Source organism: Rhinopithecus roxellana, chromosome 19 (assembly GCF_007565055.1).
Source record: "Rhinopithecus roxellana isolate Shanxi Qingling chromosome 19, ASM756505v1, whole genome shotgun sequence".
Classification (NCBI taxonomy): domain Eukaryota; kingdom Metazoa; phylum Chordata; class Mammalia; order Primates; family Cercopithecidae; genus Rhinopithecus; species Rhinopithecus roxellana.
In genome coordinates, this window is record NC_044567.1 from 13,765,057 (window position 1) to 13,788,930 (window position 23,874).

The following is a 23,874-nucleotide window of genomic DNA, read 5'->3' on the forward strand; positions in this document are numbered from 1 at the left end:
GGTGAGAGACAGAACTTGCTGTGTTCTGCTCACTTGATCATTCTTTGTGTTTCTCTGCACACATGTCTCTGGAGGATTGTCACTGGGGCCACGCAGAGATATGCAAGCTCTCTAGGCAGGTTACTCATTGATGCTGATGTTCTTTACCTATTTTGTGCAATGTTTATTTAATAGGGATGAGAGGAAAGAATATTATTGAAATTATATACACATTGATTCACTTTTCAGTGTGGAGCCTGTATTCTGAAGAAGCTTTTTCCACTTTTCTGTAATTCTTGTTCTCCTATTTTGTGTGTGTGTGTGTGTGTGTGTGGTTTTCTATCGCCCAGGCTGGAGTGCAGTGGCACGATCTCAGCTCATTGCAACCTCCGCCTCTGGGTTCAAGCAATTTTGCCCCAGCCTCCTGAGTAGCTGGGATTACAGGTGCCCACTACCACGTCTGGCTAATTTTTGTATTTTTAGTAGTAGAGAGGGAGTTTCACCATGTTGGCCAGGCTGGTCTCGAACTCCTGACCTCAGGTGATCCAGCTGCCTCAGCCTCCCAAGTGATGGGATTACAGGCGAGAGCCACTGCGCCCGTCCTGTGTGTGGTTTTCTTTTTGAGATGGAGTCTTGCTCTGTCTCCCGGGCTGGAGTGCAGTAGCGTCTGCAACCTCCGCTTCCCAGGTTCAAGCGATTCTTGTGCTTCAGCCACCTGAGTGGCTGGGATTACAGGCATGCGCCACCACCCCTGGCTAATTATTTTTTTTGTATTTTTGGTAGAGATGGGGTTTCATCATGTTGGCCAGCCTGGTCTGGAACTCCTAGCCTCAAGTGATCTGTCTCAGCCTCCCAAAGCACTGAGATTACAAATGTGAGCCACCAAACCTGGCCTGCGTGTGTGTGTGTATGTGGTGTGTTTTCTTGAGCCAGACAACTTCGTGGGAAGTTAAAACTAGCAGTATAAAAATTCACATCATAAATCATTGGCTTCCAATAAATCACACACTGTGTCGTTATATTATTTAGTTTCAGTTATAAAAACACTAGCCGATTCCAATCTTGTAAGGAGGATGGATTTGTAAGGAGGATGCTCTGTATGTGTCTTTGTGTTTAAATTTTTTTTAAGAAGGGGATCAATTTACTTTTCTCAAATTCATTCCAGTGATTTTTTTTTTTTTTTTGAGACGGAGTCTGGCTCTGTCGCCCAGGCTGGAGTGCAGTGGCCGGATCTCAGCTCACTGCAAGCTCCGCCTCCCGGGTTTACGCCATTCTCCTGCCTCAGCCTCCCAAGTAGCTGGGACTACAGGCGCCCGCCACCTCACCCAGCTAGCTTTTTGTATTTTCTGGTAGAGACGGGGTTTCACCATATTAGCAGGATGGTCTCGATCTCCTGACCTCGTGATCCGCCCGTCTCGGCCTCCCAAAGTGCTAGGGATTACAGGCTTGAGCCACCGCGCCCGGCCCCAGTGATGTTTTTAAAGATGGGAGCAGTTGCCTGACCGGTCTGGCTGCAGCCATTCTTCTATGGCCCATCAGTGTGCAGATTGTTCTTCCCTCACTCCCTTCTCCCTTATGGTTATTTTTCTTCCCACTAGCTTTTGAAGAAGGTCAGCACCAAGAGACCTCCACCTGCCATGGATGATTTGGATGTAAGTAAAGCCTTCCCCTCAACCCTTCAGTTTCTTTGTAGCCTTGAAAATTAACCCACCAGAGAGCTCCTATCCCAGTTCCTAGCACACAGTAGTTCTCAGTGCCTGTTAACCAAATTTGAATTTGACCCAAGAGGGCTAATATTCTTTTTGCGGGGGCATGGGGGAGGAGTTTCACTCTGTCGCCCAGGCTGGAGTGCAGTGGCCCAATCTCAGCTCACTGCAACCTCTGCCTCTTGGGTTCAAGCGATTCTCCTGCCTCAGACTCCTGAGTAGCTGGGAATATAGGTGCCTGCCACCACGCCTGGCTAATTTTTGTATTTTTAGTAGAGACAGGGTTTTGCCATGTTGGCCAGACTGGTCTCAAACTCCTGACCTCAGGTCATCCACCCTCCTTGGCCTCCCAAAGTGCGGGGATTACAGGTGTGAGCCACCGTGCCTGGCCCAGGAAGGCTAATATTCTTCTCCAGGCTTTAGAAAACCCTAGCAAGACCCTCCTGCTTTCCATCTCCCCCTCTGTTTCTCCATCGCAGAGAAGACCTGGCCCTGCCAAGCATCTTTACAGCTGTAAGGAGCAATCGCATTAATTAAAATTCTGAAACTAGGGTGGTGTGGTGGCTCACGCCTGTAATCCCAGCACTTTGGGAGGCCAAGGCAGGTGGATCGCTTGTGCTCAGCAGTTTGAGACCAGCCTGGGCAACTGGGCAAAACCCTGTCTCTACCAAAAATACAAAAATTAGCCAGGCATGGTAGCCTATAACCCCAGCTACTCAAGAGGCTGAGGTGGGAGGATTGCTTGAGACTGTGGGGTAGAGGTTGCAGTGAGCTGAGATCACGCCACTGCACTGCAGCCTGGGTGATGAAGCAAGACCCTGTCTCAAAAAAAAAAAAAAAAAAAAATCTGGAAACTATTGATGTAAGACAAAGTAGCATTGGTTTACTTAATATCCAAAGTAAGTTAAAACCTTCATATTAGCCTCCTAGGTTGGGTGGTGTAGGAAATCACAAAAAGAAACTTGGAGAGCAGGAGGGAGGGAGCAGTTTATTTGTTAACACAATGTTCCTGCTTTGCAGGGTCTACAGGTGCTTTGTCTTTTTTTTTTTTTTTTTTTCCTCTAGGATGATTCTGACAGTGTGGATGCAACAAGTAATTAACTTTCTACTACAGCAGAGCTGGGAAGGCGGCTGTGGCTATTTTCCAGTTTTCTGGAAAGCTAGCGCCTAGACCTTTGTCAGCGCTTTGGCTATGCACCAAGTTCCTCTGACACCTCTGAACTTTCCTAGAAGCTCTTTATTAAGGGTCGTCCTTCAAACTTGTCTTCCTTCTAGGCACTTGACTATGGCCTCACATCAGATGCAGGATCAGGGAGGGGTAGACTGGTAGGGCTTCGGATTTCTTAATGATTGGTTTATAATCTCTGTGTTTAGGCCATTTGATTATTTGAGTATGTGTGTGTATGTGGCAAAACAAAAGCCAAAGAAGAAGAATGGAGATTATAGAAATCTCTATTATATGTGCATATGGGGCAAAGCAAAAAGCCAAAGAAGAAACAGATTATAATAAATCTCTAGGAACTGTTCTCTGTCTGTTTCCTTATTGTACTTATTTTTCCTGGTGGCAAGCCTCTTCTCCCTCTAGTAACCAAGCTAGCGTGGTTCCTCTTGCCCAGATTTGTGCTCTGATTCTTACAGCTAATTCTGTCATCTCTAGAACCAGCCATTTCAGCTTCCTGCACACTCTAGAAATCTCTTTATACTTTTTTCCCCCCAAGATGGAGTCTTGCTCTGTTGCCCAGGCTGGAGTGCAGCGGCATGATCTCAGCTCACTGCAACCTCCGCCTTCCGAATTCAAGCAATTCTCCTGCCTCAGCCTCCCAAGTAGCTGGGACCACAGACGTACACCACCAGACTCAGCTACTTTTTGTATTTTTTACCTGACATGGGGTTTCACCATGTTGGCCACGCTGGTCTTGAACTCCTAACCTCAAGTGATCCACCCACCTCGGCCTCCCAAAGTGCTAGGATTACATGTGTGAGCCACCACACCCGGCCCTCTTTATACTTTTAAAACTGATTGTTACCCTAGTTAATGTCTATGTTTATTTGTCCATTCAACAGCTATTCCATTTGTCCATAAACATTTTTTGAGTGCCTAATATGTACAACTGACTATAACTTAAACAACATAAATACATTGCCTACAGACTTTGCTCTTGAACTCATGGTAAACTATTAGGATTTACTTCAGAAGTAAACTTTATTTATTTATTTATGTTTGAGATAAAGTCTTGCTTTCTTGTATTCCTGGAGCCTTGACATCCTGGGCTCAAGTAATCCTGCCTCAGCCTCCTGGGTAGCTAGGACTACACGCACCTGACTAAGTTAAAAATATTTTGTAGGCTGGGCACGGTGGCTCACGCTTGTAATCCCAGCATTTTGGGAGGCTGAGGTGGGTGGATCACCTGAGGTTGGGAGTTTGAGACCAGCCTGACCACATGGAGAAACCCTGTCTCTACTAAAAATACAAAATTAGCCAGGCATGGTGGCTCATGCCTGTAATCCCAGCTGCTCCAGAGGCTGAGGCAGGAGAATGGCTTGAATCCGGGAGGTGGAGGTTGCTGTTGGCCGAGATCACGCCATTGCACTCCAGCCAGGGCAACAAGAGCGAAACTCCATCTCAAAAAAAAACCCAGATATATATTATATTGTTATATATATATAATATGTTATATATGTTATACATTATATGTGATATATTATATAATATATAAAACACATGTTAGATATTATATATAATATATCTAAACCTGTTATATATATATTATATATTTTTTTATAAAGACATAGTCTTGCTATGTTTGCCCAGGCTGCTCTCGAACTCCTGGCCTTAAGCCTCCTGCTTCATCCTCCCAAGTGCTGGGAATTATAGGCCTGAGCTACCATCCCTGGCCCCATACTGCATTATAAATACTATAATACCTATAATTTATTTATGCTACATAGTTCTAAGGTATAATTATATAATATACAAAACAATATATAACATGGAACATAAACATATATAGTATGTATTATTTATATGCAGTATATTATTAAAACTTAATCATAATTAGCAAATGTGATGTGTTGTGTCTGTGTGTGTACACAACTGGAATCATACCATCCGTATCTTGCACTGTGCCCTTTTTCATTTTAATATTATATTGGAGATCTTTATAAGTCAGAACATATAGATCTAACTCATTTTTTTTCATGGCTACATGGTATTCCATTGAATGTATTTTTCATAATTTCCCAGGTTCCTTATTGAGGGACACGTAGGTGTTAGTCTTTTACCATTTTCTTTCTTTCGTTTTCTTTTTTTTTTGAGACGAAGTCTCACTCTTGTCCCCCGCAGGCTGGAGTGCGATGGCGCGATCTTGGCTCACTGCAACCTCCGCATCCCGGGTTCAAACGATTTCTCCTGTCTTGGTCCCCCTAGTATCTGAGATTACAGGCGCCTGCCACCACACCTGGCTAATTTTTGTAGTTTTAGTAGAGACGGGGTTTTACCATGTTGGCCAGGCTGGTCTAGAAACTCCTGACCTCAGGTGATCCACCTGCCTTGGCCTTCCAAAGTGCTGGGATCACAGGCATGAGCCACCACGACCAACGGTCTTTTACCATTTTCAAACAATGGTGCCATCAACATCTAAAAATGTGGATCTTCACGTATTTTTGCCAGAATATCTGTAGGGTACATTTCTAGAAGTAGAATTGCTAAGTCAAAGAGTAGATAAAATACATTTAAACATTTTGATAGCTGTTACCAAGTTGCTCTTTGATGAAATTGTACCAATTCTCACTCCTGTGAACATTGAGTGTTCCATTCTCTAAAAGGTTTCAGATATTTGACAAGATACAAATTAGTACCTGGTTTAATTTGCTTTTTTTTTTTTTTGAGATGTAGTCTCCCTCTGTCAGCTACGCTGGAGTGCAGTATCGTGATCTCAGTCAATGGCAACCTCCACCTCCCAGGTTCAAGTGATTCTCCTGCTTCAGCCTCCTAAGTAGCTGGGATTACAGGCACCTGCCACCACACTGAGCTAATTTTTGTATTTTAGTAGACACAGGGTTTTGCCATGTTGGCCAGGCTGCTATCAAACTTCTGGCCTCAACTGATCCAGGCACCTTGGCCTCCCAAACTGCCGGGATTACAGATGTGAGCCACTGTGTCTGGCCCAAACTATTTTTTAAAAATTAAATTAATTTTTTATTTTTATTTATTTATTTATTTATTTATTTATTTATTTATTTATATATTTTCAGACGGAAGTCTCGCTGAATTCCCCAGGCTGGAGTGCAGTGGTGCGATTTCGGCTCACTGCAACCTCCCCCCCCTCTCGGGTTAAAGTGATTCTCCGGCCTTGGCCTCTCAAGTAGCTGGGATTATATAGGCACGTGCCATGACGCCTGGCTAATGTTTTTGTATTTTTAGTAGAGACGGGTTTCACTATGTTGGCCAGGCTGGCCAAACTGTTTACTTTTTTTTTTTTTTGAGACGGAGTCTCGCTCTGTCACCCAGGCTGGAGTGCAGTGGCTCGATCTCCGCTCACTGCAAGCTCCACCGCCCAGGTTCACGCCATTCTCCTGCGTCAGCCTCCCGAGTAGCTGGGACTACAGGCGCCCCGCCACCATGCCTGCTATTTTTTTGTAATTTTAGTAGAGACGGGATTTCACTGTGTTAGCCAGGATGGTCTCGGATCTCCTGACCTCGTGATCCGCCTGCCTCGGTCTCCCAAAGGGCTGGAATTACAGGCGTGAGCCACCGCGACCGGCCTTACTTTATTATTATTATTATTTTTTTAAAATTGAGACAGAGTCCCTCTCTGCCGCTCAGGCTGGAGTGCAGTGGTGCAATCTCTGCCTCACTGCAACCCCGCCTCCCGGGTTCCAGCGATTCTCCTGCGTCAGCCTCTTGAGTATGTGGGATTACATTGTGCCCGCCACCACGCCCGGCTAATTTTTGTATTTTTAGTAGAGACTTTTTTTTTTTTTTTTTTTTTGAGACGGAAGTCTCGCTCTGTTGCCCAGGCTGTAATGCAGTGGCACGATCTCAGCTCCCTGCAAGCTCTGCCTCCTGGGTTCCCGCCATTCTCCTGCCTCAGCCTCCGGAGTAGCTGGGACTACAAGGCACCCCGCCACCACGCCTGGCTAATTTTTTGTATTTTTAGTAGAGATGGGGTTTCACCATGTTATCCAGGATAGTCTCGATCTCCTGACCTCGTGATCCGCCTGCCTTGGCCTCCCAAAATGCTGGGATTACAGGCATGAGCCACCGTTCCCAGCCAAGGGTTTCTTTTTTTTTTGAGACGGAGTTTTGCTCTTGTTGTCCAGGCTGGAGTGCAATGGCGCGATCTCGGCTCACCGTAACCTCTGCCTCCTGAGTTCAAGTGATTCTCCTGTCTTGGCTTCACAAGTAGCTGGGATTACAGGCATGCACCACCACACCCGGCTAATTTCGTATTTTAGTAGAAACAAGGTTTCTCCATGATGGTCAGGCCGGTCTCGAACTCCCAAACCTCAGGTGGCAGTCTCGGCCTCCCAAAGTGCTGGGATTACAGGCGTGAGCCACCACGCCCGGACGAGAGGCAGGGTTTCACTATGTTGGCCAGGCTAGTCTCGAACTCCAGGCCTGAGGTGATCCACCCGCCTCGACCTCCCAAAATGCAAGGATTACAGGCGTGAGCCACCTCCTCCAGCCCCTTGCTTTCTATTTCTACTGGGCAGCGCTGCTCAGTAACCATGCCAGTCCCGTACTCGCCTCTGTGCAGCTGGGAATACTTACATCCCTGGGGCCCAAAGTGGCTCACTAAACCATGTGCCTTGTCCAGGCCGCGGGTTTTTTTTTGTTTGTTTTTGTTTTTGTTTTTTGAGACAGTCTCGCTTTGTCGCCCAGGCTGGAGTGCAGTGGCCAGATCTCAGCTCAATGCAAGCTCCGCCTCCCGGGTTTACGCCATTCTCCTGCCTCAGCCTCTGGAGTAGCTGGGACTACAGGCGCCAGCCACCTCGCCCGGCTAGCTTTTTGTATTTTTTAGTAGAGACGGGGTTTCACCGTGTTAGCCAGGATGGTCTCGAACTCCTGACCTCGTGATCCGCCCGTCTCGGCCTCCCAAAGTGCTGGGATTACAGGCTTGATGCTTTTGTTTGTTTGTTTTCCTCCTGGTCTTGTCCTTTGCAAAGCCTTAGAACAGTCGTTAAGCAACCCAGCAAATATGCAATTCGCGTTTTCAGTAAATTTATCCAAACCGCATTCCATTCTTTACCCTCCTGCTTCTGCGCAGACACGCTCCCTTAATGACGTTTGTCCCACGTCGCTCTCCGTTCGCTCCCAGGCTTCTCTGTGCGTGCGCCTCCCTCTGCGCCTGCGCCTCCCTCTGCGCCTGCAGGTATGGCGTTCCGGTGTCAGCGTGACAGCTATGCTCGAGAGGTACGGCGTCACGGGCGAGGCACTTGAAACTACCCGGCCGGCAAGGCGGTTTGGGGAAGAGGGTGCCACGTGGAGGGATTCAGTCCCGGTGTGGAGAGAGCTGGGGCTGGGGTCGGGGCTTATTCTCTCATTCCTCTCCCTTCAGTTCACCACCACCGTGGTCTCCTGCCGTCCCGCGGAGCTGCAGACTGAAGGGAGCAACGGCAAGAAAGTGCTGAGCGGTTTCCACGTAGTGCTGGAGGACACATTGCTTTTCCCTGAGGGCGGGGGACAGGTACCAAGCCAATCTCTTCCCAGGAAGCCCCAAATTTCTTTGTGCTCAGGCAGGAAATGCTCTCCTGCCCCTTTTTTCTCAGCCATGATGAATTCAGATGAGCCTTAACTTAATTCATTTTGTTATTCATTTAATAAGTATTTATCAGCAAATGCTTATCTAGACTTAACATATGCTAGATATTATTCCAGGCTGTAAGGATAACCGGTGAACAACACGGTGCCTTTATATACGTGGAATGTTTATTGAAGACAATTGTGCGTGTTAGGTATAGTAAGTAATAAATAAAAACCAAGTAAAGGGAAAGAGAGTGATAGGTTACGTGTGTAGATGAAGGGTAATTTACTTCAGTAGAGACCTAAACGAAGTGAGAGGGTGAGTCTTTGCAATTATCTAGTCGTGCTGGGGGCAGGGGGCGTATTCAAGCAGATAGAATAGCGGGTGCAAAGGCCCCAAGGAAGGAATTAGCTTCGGGTATTTGTTAGGGACTGAAAAAGATGTTCCTGAAGGAGTTCAGGTGAGATAGACGGGTTACAGTAGTACAGCAGAGAGCATACTTATCAGTGCTGTGATGAGGACTAGGTACAGCATGAGCGCAAGTGGGGTACATTGTGAACATGGAAGAGGAGGATAACAACAAAGGTGGGCATTATGAGAAAGGCCCTTCCTTCCTTCCTCCCTCCCTCCCTCCCTCCCTTCCGTTTTCGGTCTTTCTTTTCTTTCTTTCGACAGAATCTCGTGCTGTCCTCAAGCTGGAGCACAGTGGCACGATCTCGGCTCACTGTAGCCTCCGGCTTCTGGGTTCAGGTGATTCTCCTGCCTCAGCCTCCCCAGTAGCCTGACCAACATGATGAAACCTTGTCTCTACTAAAAATTAACCAGGCATACTGGCAGGTGCCTGTAGTCCCAGCTACTCAGGAGGCCGAGGCATGAGAATCACTTGAATCGGGAGACTGAGGTTGCAGTGAGCTAAGATTGTGCCACTGCACTTCAGCGTGGGGGACAGAGCAAGACTGCGTCTCAAAAGGAAAAAAAAAAAGGGTGTATTAAGGTGTGTGGGCTTCATTCAGGAAACTGCAGTGAACCATGCAGGTTATTTTCTTTCTTTTTATTTTTAAGAGACAGGATCTTACTATATCACCCAGGCTGGAGTGCAGTGGCCTGATCCTAGCTCACTGCAGCCTGGAACTCCCAGACTCAAGCAGTCCTCCTGTTTTAGCCTCTCCAGTAGTGGCGCACAACCAACATGCTTGGCTGATTTTTTGTAGAGATGAGGTCTCACTTTATTGCCCAGGCTTATCTTGAACTCCTAGCCTCAAACGGTCCTCCCACCTTGGCCTCCCAAAGTGCTGGGATTACAGGTGTGAGCCACTGCCCTGGCCTCCATGCAGGTTCTTAAGCAAATAAGTGACATGAGAGAAAATGTTCAGCAGACTTGGTACTGAGAAAGTTCCAATTTCATGTCAGTTATTATTACGGTGATTTTCCCAATGTGAAGATTTCCCTGATCTGCTGAAGGAAAACCTGTGACCTCAAGTATCCATAGAAGGTCTCATTTTAGGCAACATTTCTTTCAGGAAGTCTTTTTTGATTCCCCAAGACTGTTAGGTCTCTTTCCTTTGAGATTCTCTAGCATCATATACTTCTTCATGTTATGGCATGTTATAGGTCATACTGCAAGTGTCTGTTTTCCAGCCTCTGTTCTCTAGACTCTTAAGTTCCATGAGGCATCATATCTTGTTTACATTGTATTCTTGGGCTGGCACAGTCTCTTGTAAGCAGTTGGCACTTGAAACTGTTTTAAATGAACTTTTTTTTTTTTTTAAGGCAGTGTCTTGCTCTGTTGCCAGGCTGGAGTGCAGCAGCATGATTTCGGCTCACTGCAGTCTCCGTCTGCCAGGTTCAAGCGATTCCCCTGCCTCAGTCTCCCAAGTAACTGGGACTACAGGTGCGCACCACCATGCCCAGTTAATTTTTTGTATTTTAGTGGAGATGGGGTTTCACCATGTTGGCCAGGATGGTCTCAATCTCCTGACCTTGTGACCTGCCTGCCTTGACCTTTCAAAGTACTGGGATTACAAGTGTGAGCCACTGCACTCGGCCCTTTTTTTTTTCTTTTAATGAGACAGTATCTCACTGTGTCACCCAGGCTGGAGTGCAGTGGCGCAATCATAGCACACTGCAGCCTCAACCTTTTGGGCTCAAGTGATTCTCCCACCTCAGCCTCCCAAGTAGCAGGTAGTATCATGGCCAGCTCATTTGTTATTTTTCATAGAGGTGGGGTCTCACTATGTGGTCTAGTCTGATCTTAAGCGATCCTCCTGCCTTGGCCTCCCAAAGTGGTGGGATTACAGGAATAAGCCACCATGCCCAGACTAAATGAACATTTTTGAATCTAATTCTAGTAGCACTGCAAGAGAATGGAGTGGAGGGAGGGAGAAAAAATCAGATCTTTTTTTTTTTTTTAAGTTTTTTGAGACGGAGTCTCGCTCTGTCGCCCAGGCTGGAGTGCAGTGGCACATTCTTGGCTCACTGCAAGCTCCGCCTCCCAGGTTCACGCCATTCTCCTGCCTCAGCCTCCTGAGTAGCTGGGACTACAGGCGCCTGCCACCACGCCCGGCTAATTTTTTTTGTATTTTTAGTAGAGACAGGGATTCACCGTGTTAGGCAGGATGGTCTCGATCTCCTGACCTTGTGATCTGCCCGCCTCGGCCTCCCAAATTGCTGGGATTACAGGCGTGAGCCACCGCGCCTGGCCCAAATCAGATCATTTTAGAGACTACTAAAGAATCTAGACTAAGGCAATGAGAGTTGAGGATTAAGGTTCTTCGAGTTTTACTAAAATTTTTGTTGCTATAGTTACAGTCTCTTTTTTTAATTCTGTTTTTCTGAAGATCACAACACATAGGTGTTTAGATTGAAAAGGACTGAGAATCCTCTCATGGAACAAAGTGGACTCATCTCACTTGGCATTGCTTTCTCCATCTCCCTTAGGGAGCCCAAATTCTGGGTCTGTCTCTCACCCTAGAGGGTCTTTGTACCTAGGAGTTAGGGTGAGCCCTGCCTTGCCATTGATTATGTTTACTTATTTCCATCAGCCTGATGACCGTGGTACAATCAATGACATCTCTGTGCTGAGAGTGACTCGCCACGGGGAGCAGGCTGATCATTTCACACAGACACCCCTGGATCCAGGAAGCCAGGTTCTGGTCCGGGTAGACTGGGAGCGGAGGTTTGACCACATGCAGCAGCATTCAGGTAAAGGCTGGGATGGGGGACATAACACCAGGGCAGTTGCCATGTATGGGGATGCCATGATGACTGAGACATAGTTTGGGTTCTCTAGGAGTTAACCTTTTGGAAGAGACAGACTATTCAGAATCAGCTGTAATTCAGGAAGGATATGCTAAATGTTATAACAGCAACATGAACAATTGAAGTAAAAAAAAGTATTAGAATAACTGCTGGATTTAGATATTATCAACTTCCCACTTGATATCTCCATCTGGATGTCTCACAACCTTTCAAACTCAAAATGTCCAAAATGAAACAAAAAGCCTTCCCCTCCCTCCTGGTCTTTCATTAGCATCCGGTGTGTTCATTGTAGGGCATCAGGATACATCTAGTCACTCAAGTTCTGGAAGTCATTCCAGATACCTCTTCAGGTGTAGACAGCCAGCCAGTCACTGAGTCCTGTTCGTTTCGTTTCTTTCTTTTTTTTTTTTTTTTGACAGAGTTTCACTCTGTCGCCCAGGCTGGAGTACAGTGGCATAATCTCGGCTCACTGCAACCTTTGCCTCCTGGGTTCAAGTGATTCTCCTGCCTCAGCCTCCCGAGTAGCTGGGATTATAGGCACCCACCACCATGCCCGGCTAATTTTGTATTTTTAGTAGAGATGGTGTTTCACCATGTTGGTCTGGCTGGTCTTGAGCTCTTGACCTCAGATGATCCACCTACCTCGGCCTCCCAAAGTGCTGGGATTACAGTTATGAGCCACCCTGCCCGGCCTGTTGGTTTGTTTTCTAAGTCTGTCCACTTCTTTCCACGGTCACTGTCATCCTAGTCCCAGCGCCTAACTGTCTTCACCCTGGACCTCTCTAACAGTTTCCTAATTGATTGCCCCACATTCACTCTGGCTCCACCCGAGTTCCGGCTACTTGGGAGGCTGAGGCAGAATAATTGCTTGAACCCGGGAGCCAGAGGTGGCAGGGAGCTGAGATGGCACCACTGCACGCCAGCCTGGGCAACAGAGCAAGACTCCATCTGAAAAAAATAAATAAAATAAATAATAATGTTTTTTTTTGAGACACAGTCTCGCTCTGTCGCTTAGGCTGGCGTGCAGTGGCACAGTCTTGGATCACTGCAATCTCCTCCTCCTGGGTTCAAGCGATTCTCCTGCCTCAGCCTCCTGAGTAACTGGGATTATAGGTATGCACCACCACGTCTGGCTAATTTTTGTATTTTCAGTAGAGATGGGGGTTCACCATGTTGGCCAGGCTGGTCTTGAACTCCTGACCTTGTGATCTGCTCGCCTCGGCCTCCCAGAGTGCTGGGATTACAGGCATAAGCCACCGCACTCGTCATAAATAAATATAACTTAAAGTGGAAATGTAAACAAGAAAAATAAAAACAGGCTGAGCGCAGTGGCTCATGCCTGTAATCCCAGCACTTTGGGAGGCTGAGGTGGGCGGATCACCTGAGGTCAGGAGTTTGAGACCAACCTGATCAACATGGTGAAACTCCGACTCTACTAAAAATACAAAAATTAGCCAGGTGTGGTGGCGTGTGCCTGTAATCCCAGCTACTTGGGAGGCTGAGGCAGGGGAATCGCTTGAACCCGGGAGGCACAGTTTGCAAGCCAAGATCACACCACTGCACTCCAGCCTGGGCGACAGAGTGAGACTGTCTCAAAAAAAATAAATAAAATAAATAAATAAAAACAAAAATAAAAATGAATAAGTAAAATGAAATAAATTTTATTTTATCTTATTTATTTGTTTGTTTATTTATTTATTTTTTTGAGATGGAGTCTTGCTTTGTTGCCCAGACTGGAATACAGTGGCCCGATCTCGGCTTACTGCAAGCTCCGCCTCCCGGGTTCATGCCATTCTCCTGCCTCAGCCTCCGGAGTAACTGGGACTACAGGCGCCTGCCACCACGCCCAGCTAATTTTTTGTATTTTTGGTAGAGACAGGATTTCACCATATTAGCCAGGATGGTCTGGATCTCCTGATGTCGTGATGCGCCTGCCTTGGCCTCCCAAAGTTCTGGGATTACAGGCGTAAGCCACCATGCCTGGCCTTTATTTTTTATTTTTATTTTTATTTGTTTTTTTTGAGACAGTCTCACTTTGTTGCCCGGGCTGGAGTGCCATGGTGCAATCTCGACTCACTGCAACCTGTGCCCCTGGGATTCATGCCATTCTCCTGCCTCAGCCTCCTGAGTCGCTGGGATTACAGGTTCGTGCCACCACACCTGGCTAATTTTTGTATTTTTGGTAGAGATGGGATTTCACCATGTTGTTTCAGGCTGGTCTCAAATTTTTACCTTGTGATCCACCTGCCTCGGCCTCCTAAAGTGCTGGGATTGCAGGAGTGAGCGACCGTGCCCAGCTGAAATAAATTTTAAAAAGTGAAAATATTATGTCAGTCTTCTGCTTCAAGCTCTTCAGAGGCTTCCTGTAGGTCTTCGTGTAAAGCCAAACTTTTTACCATGGCATACAAGCTGTATCTGGGTGGCTCTTGTCTACTGCTGTAGCCTCATCTGGTGCCCCTTCACCTCTTGCTGGCTACATCCTGGCTGTGCTTGTCATCTCTGGATTCCTTTGACATACCCTACTTCTTTCTTCCTTAAGGCCTTTAGCTGTCTTGTTCCCTCTTCCTTGATAGTCAGTTCCTCCTCTTTCTCCTTTTCTTCCTCCTCTTCCTCTTCTTTCTCCTCATCATCACTCTTGTCTATCAGGGATGCTGCTGTATCTCTTTTTTTTTTTTTTTTGAGACAGAGTCTCGCTCTGCCCCCAGGCTGGAGTGCAGTGGCCGGATCTCAGCTCACTGCAAGCTCCGCCTCCTGGGTTCACGCCATTCTCCTGCCTCCGCCTCCCGAGTAGCTGGGACTACAGGTGCCCGCCACCTCGCCCGGCTAAGTTTTTTGTATTTTTAGTAGAGACGGGGTTTCACCGTGTTAGCCAGGGTGGTTTTGATCTCCTGACCTCGTGATTCGCCCGTCTCGGCCTCCCAAAGTGCTGGGATTACAGGCTTGAGCCACCGCGCCCGGCCTGCTGTATCTCTTATGTCAAGCCCTGTGCCTTGCGTGTGGTAGGTACTTGTTGAATGGATGAATGCTGCATATTGGAACTTAAGTTCACTGGGCACAGTGGCTCACACCTGTAATCCCAGCACTGTGGGAGGCCAAGGCGGGTGGATCACTTGAGGTCAAGAGTTCAAGACCAACCTGGCCAACATGGTGAAACCCAGTCTCTACTAAAAGTAGAAAAATTAGCTGGGTGCGGTGATGCACGTGTGTAATCCCAGCTGCTCAGGAGGCTGAGGCACGAGAATCGCTTGATCCTGGGAGGTGGAGGCTGCAGTGAGCCCCTGCACTCCAGCCTGGGCAACAAAATGGAACTGTCTCAAAAAAAAGAACTTAAGTTCACGTCCAGCCCCTTATAAGTTACATTGCCATGGCAAGTTATTTTGTCTCTCTTGGCTTCAATTTCCTCATCTATGAAATGGTATCACAAGGCCTCTTGCAGAATTGTCATTGTGATTTTCAATAAAGTATCTAAAGTGTATTACCAAGTGCTTAGAAGGTCTTCAACAAGGATAATTTCTGTGCTTTTATCATTGTGGCTCTATTTTATCATTGTGGGAGTATGTGGACTTCTCACTTTTCTCCTGTCTCTTGCTCTCTTTGCTTAGGGCAGCATCTCATCACGGCAGTTGCTGACCATCTATTTAAGCTGAAGACAACATCATGGTGAGTGGCAGGCATAAGACTAACTGTAGGCAGGCCCATCCCAGCACTGGGAGGGAGGCGGGGGTGGGAGAATTGCTTGAGCCAGGGAGATTAAGGCTGTGGTGAACTGTGATTGCCACCAAATGGCAGCATGGGTGACAGAGCAAGCCTGTCAAAAAAAAAAAGGGGGTGAGAGGGTATGCTTGTTCCAGTTTTTAGAGGAAAAGCTTTCAGCTTTTCTTGTTCAGTAAGATGTGTTATCTGCGGCCACTCTACTTCTGATAGGGAGTTAGGGAGATTTCGGAGTGCAGTTGAGCTGGACACCCCCTCTATGACTGCAGAGCAAGTAGCTGCCATTGAGCAGAGCGTCAATGAAAAAATCAGAGATCGGCTGCCTGTGAATGTCCGAGAATTGAGCCTGGATGATCCTGAGGTGGAGCAGGTAAGGGCAGAGCCAGAGGGGTGGCTTCTGCAGAATGGTTCTCCAAGCGTTCTCATCAGATTCAGACAGTCCCTCTGCTCTCCTTGAGTCCAGGTGAGAGGCCGGGGTTTGCCAGATGATCATGCTGGGCCCATTCGTGTTGTTAGCATTAAGGGCGTTGATTCCAACATGTGCTGTGGGACCCATGTGAGCAATCTCAGTGACCTTCAGGTAAGTGAGGAAGGGCTGTGGAGTGGCTGAGAAGAGGGATTGGGGAGGGGGATCACATGGGGCTGGGAGTGGGAGAGGGGGATAATCGAGGAGTCCTAAGTGAAATCTCCCCTTCACTGTTTCAGAGCTGAGGAAAAGATAGGTTTCTCCTACCTTCAGGTTCTAGGATCTGCTGTGGTTTACACACGCGCCCACGTGTGTATGTGTGTGTGTGTGTGTGTGTGTTACCCCCTTGCCTCGTGTAGGTCATTAAGATTCTGGGCACTGAGAAGGGGAAAAAGAACAAAACCAACCTGATATTTCTGGCTGGGAACCGGGTGCTGAAGTGGATGGAGAGAAGTCATGGAACTGAAAAAGCACTGACTGCTCTGCTTAAGTATGCGTCTTTCAGTACCTTCAGTTGCCTCCCATTGCTGAGATTTTGGACATAATCTCTTACCTCTGGGAGATAAGATGCAATTGTAGATGATAAAGTGCTTTGGATAGTCAATCAAAACCACAAAAAACAGTTAATTCCTTCGTATATTTTCTCCCAGTTGCCTAAGAGACCTCCTCAAAATATCTCCTGATCCCTGACTGCAGGGAGGCACCATAGCAAAAAGGAAGTTACTGATTTATGTCCCCAACATCAGAAACAACTGGGAGGCTGCACAGGTTTCCACTGACCTTTCTCTTGCAGGTGTGGAGCAGAGGATCATGTGGAAGCAGTGAAAAAGCTCCAGAACTCCACCAAGATCCTGCAGAAGGTGATTTATTCCATGGCAGGTAGAGAGGGCATGGGCCCTGCCTAGAATAGGCTCTGCAGACTTGGTCTTCTGCCGAAGCCAATGTGTAGTTTGTCAAAGTAGGAGTGAGGGGAGAATGAGGTGGAGGGAAGCTGCTACTCTCTATTGTTATCCTTTCCATTTATCTACTGAGTTACCATATCCATTTCAGAATAACCTGAATCTGCTCAGAGACCTGGCTGTGCACATTGCCCATAGCCTCAGGAACAGCCCAGACTGGGGAGGTGTGGTCATGTTACACAGGTGAGAAATTAGGAGCTGGAGACAAGGAATGGGGGCTGTGCTGGGCTTAGGGCTCAGTGTCTTCTCTATATGCAATGTACAGTGGGAGGTGGATTGCTCACTGGTATTCTCAAGGTTGGGTAGATCCTAAGAAATATGTTACTGGCCAGGCGCAGTGGCTCATGCCTGTAATCCCAGCACTTTGGGAGGCTGAGGCGGGTGGATTACAAGGTCAGGAGTTTGAAACCAGCCTGGCCAGCATGGTGAAACCCCTTCTCTACTAAAAGTACAAAAATTAGCCAGGCATGGTGGTACATGCCTGTAGTCCCAGCTACTTGGGAGGCTGAGGCAGGAGAATCACTTGAACCCGGGAGGCAGAGGTTGTGGTGAGCGGAGATCACGCCACAGCAATCCGGCCTGGACTGACAGGGTGAGACTCCATCTCAAAAAAAAAAAAAAAGAAATATGTTACCTACCAGGCCTCCTGGGTTTGATGTTAACATCTTTGCTATAACTCTGTATCTTTTTTTTTTTTTTTAATTTTTTTTTTGAGACGGCGTCTCGCTCTGTCGCCCAGGCTGGAGTGCAGTGGCCAGATCTTAGCTCACTGCAAGCTCCGCCTCCCAGGTTCATGCCATTCTCCTGCCTCAGCCTCCCGAGTAGCTGGGACTACAGGCGCCCGCCACCTCGCCTGGCTAGTTTTTTTGTATTTTTTAGTAGAGACGGGGTTTCACCATGTTAGCTAGGATGGTCTTGATCTACTGACCTCGTGATCCGCCTGCCTCGGCCTCCCAAAGTGCTGGGATTACAGGCTTGAGCCACTGCGCCCAGCCTGTTTTTTTTGTTTTGTTTTGTTTTGTTTTTTGAGATGGAGTCTTACTGTGTCTGGCGTGCAGTGGCATGATCTCGGCTCACTGTAACCTTTGCCTTCCGGGTTCAAGCAGTTCTCGTGCTTCAGCCTTCTGAGTAGCTGGGATCACAGGCATGTGCCACCACACCAGGCTAACTTTTGTATTTTTAGTAGAGATGGGGTTTCCCCATGTTGGCCAGGTTGGTTCTGAACTCCTGACCTCAAGTGATCTGCCCACCTCAGCTTCCCAAAGTGCTGGCATTATAGGTGTGAGCTATTGCGTCCAGCCTGTATCTTTCTTTAGGATTGTCCCCTACCTACTTTACTCTCTTAACAGATTTCTGCTTATCCTGGTGAATCCTATTTAAGGGAGATAGAGACAAACCTGGAGGTTGAATCCAAACTGCAGAGGCTGAGAAGGGCAACTTGCTGGCTCTCAGCCGGTACTCTCTCTTGGCTAAGGGATGTGGGACTTTATGTGTACAAATAGGCAGCAGCAAGGCCAGCTTCAGAAGGAGGGGCCAGGCTTCCTGCAGTTTCACAGCCACCACTCCAACCTGGGTCTCATGTCTGTGTCCTTTGTTGTAGGAAGGAGGGTGATTCAGAGTTCATGAATATCATTGCCAATGAGATTGGGTCAGAGGTAAGAGGAGCATGAGATTCTCTACCCCAGCCTGGATAGAGACCTAGGGAGACATAAGTGAGGGGCGTTAGTTTAGCTGAAGTCCCTCCACATGAACACATGAGGAGTAGGAAATAGCCATTCATTCAGTACTGTTTTCTTAGCACTAGCTATGTGCCAAGCTCTGTTTTAGGTGTTGAGCTAGATCTATGTTATTGCTCTTTCTGGGGCTGTATATTTATCAGCTTCTGAGCTCCTTTCATCAGAGTTCTAGCTCCTCAGAGCCATTCAGGTTTATGTGTGCTGAGGATCCAATATTAGAAATACAGGGGTGGGCTGGTCACGGTGACTCATGCATGTAATCCCAGCACTTTGGGAGGCCAAGGTGGGTGGATCACTTGAGGTCAGGAGACCAGCCTAGCCAATATGGTGAAACCCCATCTCTACTAAAAATAGAAAAATCAGGCCGGACATGGTGGCTCACGCCTGTAATCCCAGCACTTTGGGAGGCCAAGGCGGGTGGATTGCCTGAGCTCAGGAGTTTGAGGCCACCCTGGGCAACATGGTGAAACCCTATCTCTACTAAAATACAAAAATTTAGCCAGGCATGGTGGCGTGCGCCTGTAATCCCAGCTACTCAGGAGGCTGAGGTACGAGAATCTCTTGAGCCCGGTAGGTGGAGGTTGCAGTGAGCTGAGATTGTGCCGCAGCACTCTAGCTTGGGCTACAGAGTGAGATTCTGTCTCAAAACAAAACAAAAATTTGCTGGGTGTGGTGGTGGGTGCCTGTAGACCCAGCTACTTGGGAGGTTGAGGCAGGAGAATTGCTTGAACCTGGGAGGCTGAGGTTGCAGTGAGCTGAGATTGCGCCACTGCACTCCAGCCTGGGCGACACAGAATGTCTCAAAAAAAAAAGTGAATACAGGAGTGGGCAAGCCCCTTTGAAAGCCATCCCCGTCCATTTTCCTCTTCCTCTGGCTTTATTCTTCCCACTCCTGATGGTCTGTAGCCTAGAGATTTCCAGGTCTGTCTTTTTGTTCGTTTGTTTGTTTGTTTCAGAGACAGAGTCTTGCTCTGTCACCCAGGCTGGAGTGCGGTGGTGTGATTATGGCTCACTGCAGTCTTGAACTCCTGGGCTCAAGCAATCCTCCCACTTCAGCCTCCTGAGTAGTTGGGACTGCAAGCATGAGCCACCATGCTCCACTATCTTTTTTGTATTTACTCCAAAACCCTTCTTTGAGAAGAATGCCTACTGTCGGTAAAGCATTGTGTATCTCTCTTTTCATAATTCTTCTGTATAGACAGAACTGATTCTCAAGGAGCTCATGTTCTAGTCTGGAGGACAAATTTGTATGCTGACATTTATAATTTAGAATGATAGAGTGATGAATGCTAGAGGTGAAGGAGTATATTACTGAAGGATAGGGAGGTTTCAGGGAAGGGGGCCTTGAAGACTGCTTAGAAGTCATCAGACAGACAAGGGGCAGAGGCAGCCGGGCAGAGAGAAATCTGGTGGTTTAGGCAGTGGCAGGGAAAGGACGTATGGTAGGGAAAAGTTTGCGAGAGTGAAACCATGAAAGGCATTTTTTTTTTTTTTTTTTTTTTTTTTTTTTTTTGAGACGGAGTCTAGCTCTGTCGTCCAGGCTGGAGTGCAGTGGCGCAATCTCCGCTCACTGCAAGCTCCGCCTCCTGGGTTTACGCCATTCTCCTGCCTCAGCCTCCCGAGTAGCTGGGACTACAGGCGCCCGCCATCTCGCCCGGCTAGTTTTTTGTATTTTTTAGTAGAGACGGAGTTTCACCGTGTAGACCAGGGGTTTCACCGTGTAGACCAGGATGGTCTCGATCTCCTGACCTCGTGATCCACCCGTCTCGGCCTCCCAAAGTGCTGGGATTACAGGCTTGAGCCACCGCGCCCGGCCATGAAAGGCATTTTATGCTTAGCCAGGATCAGCAGTCTTCTGCTGCCTTCTTAATGTTTCACCTAAGTTCCCATAGTTGTTCTCAAAAAGTTTCTTGGCCCTGGTGGGCCCGTGTGGAGGGGGATTATCATTCATCAGGAGCGTCACTTGGTGGTTTAGGGGGAAGTAATCTGTTCTTAAGATTGAAGAGAGTGCAGGGTTTAGGGGGGTTGACTCTACATCCTTAAGTATCAGGGCTTATCTCCTTGTCTTACCTCCTAGGAGACCCTCCTATTCTTAACCGTGGGCGATGAGAAAGGTGCTGGACTCTTCTTACTGGCAGGGCCACCTGCGTCTGTGGAGACCCTGGGGCCCAGGTAATCCTAGGTGGACTCTCTTGCACATGTAGTAGAGCCTGTATCCTACAGATACATTCCTTTACTGACTCAAAGGACCGTCACATCTGCGATCTCATTTAATTTACATCATGGGCATGTGAGGTGGGCTGAGCAGAGATAATTGTTACTACTGTCATTTCCAGTTTGACAGATGAGGGTCTTTTAGCTCCACATCTCACATGTATGTTTTTGTTTTTGTTTTTATGAAGTGTGTTTGTTTTTGTTTTTTGAGATGGAGTCTCACTCTGTGGCCCAGGCTGGAGTGCAGTGGCACGATCTCAGCTCACTGCAGCCACCACCTCCTGGGTTTACGCAATTCTCCTGCCTCAGCCACTCAAGTAACTGGGATTATAGGTGCACGCCACCACACCCAGCCAATTTTTTTGTATTTTTAGTACAGATAGAGTTTTACCATGTTGGCCAGTCTGGTCTCGAACTCCTGACCTCAAGTGATCCTCCCGCCTTGGCCTTCCAGAGTGCTGGGATTACAGGTGCTCACCCTGCTCCCTAGAGATTAACATAATTTATCTAGCCCAATTCATAGACACTGATGTTGTTTTTAGTTATTCACTCTTATGTGATCATGGTACATATATCTTTGTGCACACATGCAAGTGTTTTTTTGAGACGAAGTTTCACTCTTGTTGCCCAGGCTGGAGTGCAATGGCACGATCTCGGCTCACTGCAACCTCTGCCTCCAGGTTTAAGCGATTCTCCTGTCTCAGCTTCCCGAGTAGCTGGGATTACGGCGCATACCACCACGCTCGGCTAATTTTTGTATTTTTAGTAAAGACAGGGTTTCATCCTGTTGGTCAGGCTGGTCTTGAAGTCCTGACCTCAGGTAGTCCACCCGCCTTGGCCTCCAAAAGTGCTGGGATTACAGGTGTGAGCCACCACCCCCAGCCTATGTGCAAGTGTTTTTAAGAAACATTCCTAGAAGTCATCTACTCTTCTTATACCTCCCCCAGTCCCTGGAAAAAGACTCAGAGCTGCCCTTTTTTGTGTGACTTTTCCCTCAAAGTCTCCCTGACTATACACTTCTGTTCCCCAGGGTTGCTGAGGTCCTGGAAGGCAAAGGAGCAGGGAAGAAAGGCCGTTTTCAGGGCAAGGCCACCAAGATGAGCCGGCGGACGGAGGTGCAGGTGCTTCTCCAGGACTACATCAGCACGCAGAGTGCTAAGGAGTGAGGGCTTAGGGTACTCACCTCCTGTTGCCACAGGCATCTTTTGGTCAATAAAATAGTTTGACTCAGAATGGTTGTGATACCACTTGTATTTATGACTTAAGTCATACCGTATACTCCAGTGTGCTTTCCTGGTTACTTTCTGTTTGTAAATAGATAATTTTCTAATTTAGTTCCTGCACTGTAATGTTTGGAAGGTGGTAGAATAATTTACAGCAAACCTTGTGCTTTTGCACTCAGTCGGATAAGAAATGAACATCTGATCAGCTGAGTCCACTGCTCCCATATTTTTGTTATAATCCACAGATACATGGCTTTTTCCCGCCCCCACCCCGCTGCCCCGCCCCCTGAGAAGGACTCTTGCTCTGTTGCCCAAGCTGGATATAGTGATGTGATCTCCCGCCTCAGCCTCCAGAGTAGCCAGGATTACAGGTATGTGCCACCATGCCTGGCTACTTTTTTTGTTTTTGTTTTGTTTTTGTTTGAGATGGAGTCTGGCTCTGTCACCAGTCTGGAGTGTGGTGGCGTGATCTCGGCTCACTGCAACCTCCACCTCCTGGGTTCAAGCGATTCTCCTGCCTCAGCCTCCCGAGTAGCTGGGGCTACAGGCTCGCACCACCATGCCCAACTAATTTTCGTATTTTCAGTAGAGATGGGGTTTCACTGTGTTGGCCAGGATGGTCTCCACCTCTTGACCTCGTGATCCGCCCACCTTGGCCTCCCAAAGTGCTGGGATTACAGGCATGAGCCACTGTGCCCGGCTGGCTTCTTAGTTTTCTTTCCATTTCTGTTGTCTACTTCAATCACAGTATCAATGTGGAATGTTGACAGCATTGTCACCTTCTTGGGGTCAGTGCTGCAGCTGCAAGTGACACTGGCGAGTATTCTCAGGGCAAACAGGAAAAGGGTGAAAGTAAGAGATTAAGAGGGACATGTAATGATGAAAAATATAACAGTTCTAAATTTGTATGCATCTAATAACAGTCTCAAAATACCTAAAGCAGATATTGACAGATCTCAAAGAAATAGACAAATCTGTTATCAACGGAAGACTTAAGCTCATCTTTCATCAGCAACAGAGCAAATGGAAACATAATATGTTTAGGAGCACAGGCTTTGAAGTTTCACAGATCTGGGTAGAAATACTGGATTTGCACATCTAGGAAAGGTGATAAAACAAAGATCCAGTTACAACTTTAGCTAGAACAAAGATGGTTAAGGCCTAGACAGTCAAGATGAAATAACAGAGGAGAAATACAAAAACTGACACCCAGGGGAGATAACCTGTGGCTGTGGCTGTGTTCAGCTATTTATTCTTCTAACCCTGAAAGGAACTTGTTTTTTTTTTTTTTTTGGAGACAGTCTTGCTCTCTCACCTAGGCTGGAGTGCAGTGGCATGATTTTGGCTCACTGCAACCTCTGCTTCTTGGGTTCAAGCAATTCTTGTGCCTCAGCCACCCAAGTAGTTGGGATTACAGGTGTGTACCACCAAAAGTTTCCTTCAACCCTGCCATTGAGTTACCCAATTTCTTTCTTCAGAATCAATCACTTATTTTTTTTTTTTTTTTTTTTTTTTTTTTTTTTTTTGAGACGGAGTCTCGCTCTGTCGCCCGGGCTGGAGTGCAGTGGCCGGATCTCAGCTCACTGCAAGCTCCGCCTCCCGGGTTTACGCCATTCTCCTGCCTCAGCCTCCCGAGTAGCTGGGACTACAGGCGCCCGCCACCTCGCCCGGCTAGTTTTTTGTATTTTTTAGTAGAGACGGGGTTTCACCGTGTTAGCCAGGATGGTCTCGATCTCCTGACCTCGTGATCCGCCCATCTCGGCCTCCCAAAGTGCTGGGATTACAGGCTTGAGCCACCGCGCCCGGCCTTTTTTTTTTTTTAAACAGAGTTTCGCTCTTGTTGCCCAGGCTGGAGTGCAATGGCGTGGTCTTGACT

The 23,874-nt window shown here is 47.5% G+C and overlaps 1 protein-coding gene across 1 annotated transcript; it reads left to right on the forward strand.

Moving 5' to 3' along the window:
* Positions 1-8,028: 8,028 nt before the first annotated feature.
* LOC104679976 (alanyl-tRNA editing protein Aarsd1) lies at positions 8,029-22,008 on the forward strand. Its single transcript, XM_010385740.2, has 12 exons — positions 8,029-8,100; positions 8,246-8,374; positions 11,473-11,632; positions 15,292-15,349; positions 15,614-15,770; positions 15,864-15,980; positions 16,226-16,356; positions 16,660-16,726; positions 16,917-17,008; positions 18,426-18,480; positions 20,639-20,733; positions 21,806-22,008. Exons 1-12 carry the CDS (start codon positions 8,062-8,064, stop codon positions 21,939-21,941), a joined length of 1,236 nt encoding a protein of 411 aa, XP_010384042.1. The 5' UTR covers positions 8,029-8,061; the 3' UTR covers positions 21,942-22,008.
* The last annotated feature ends 1,866 nt before the right edge of the window (positions 22,009-23,874 follow it).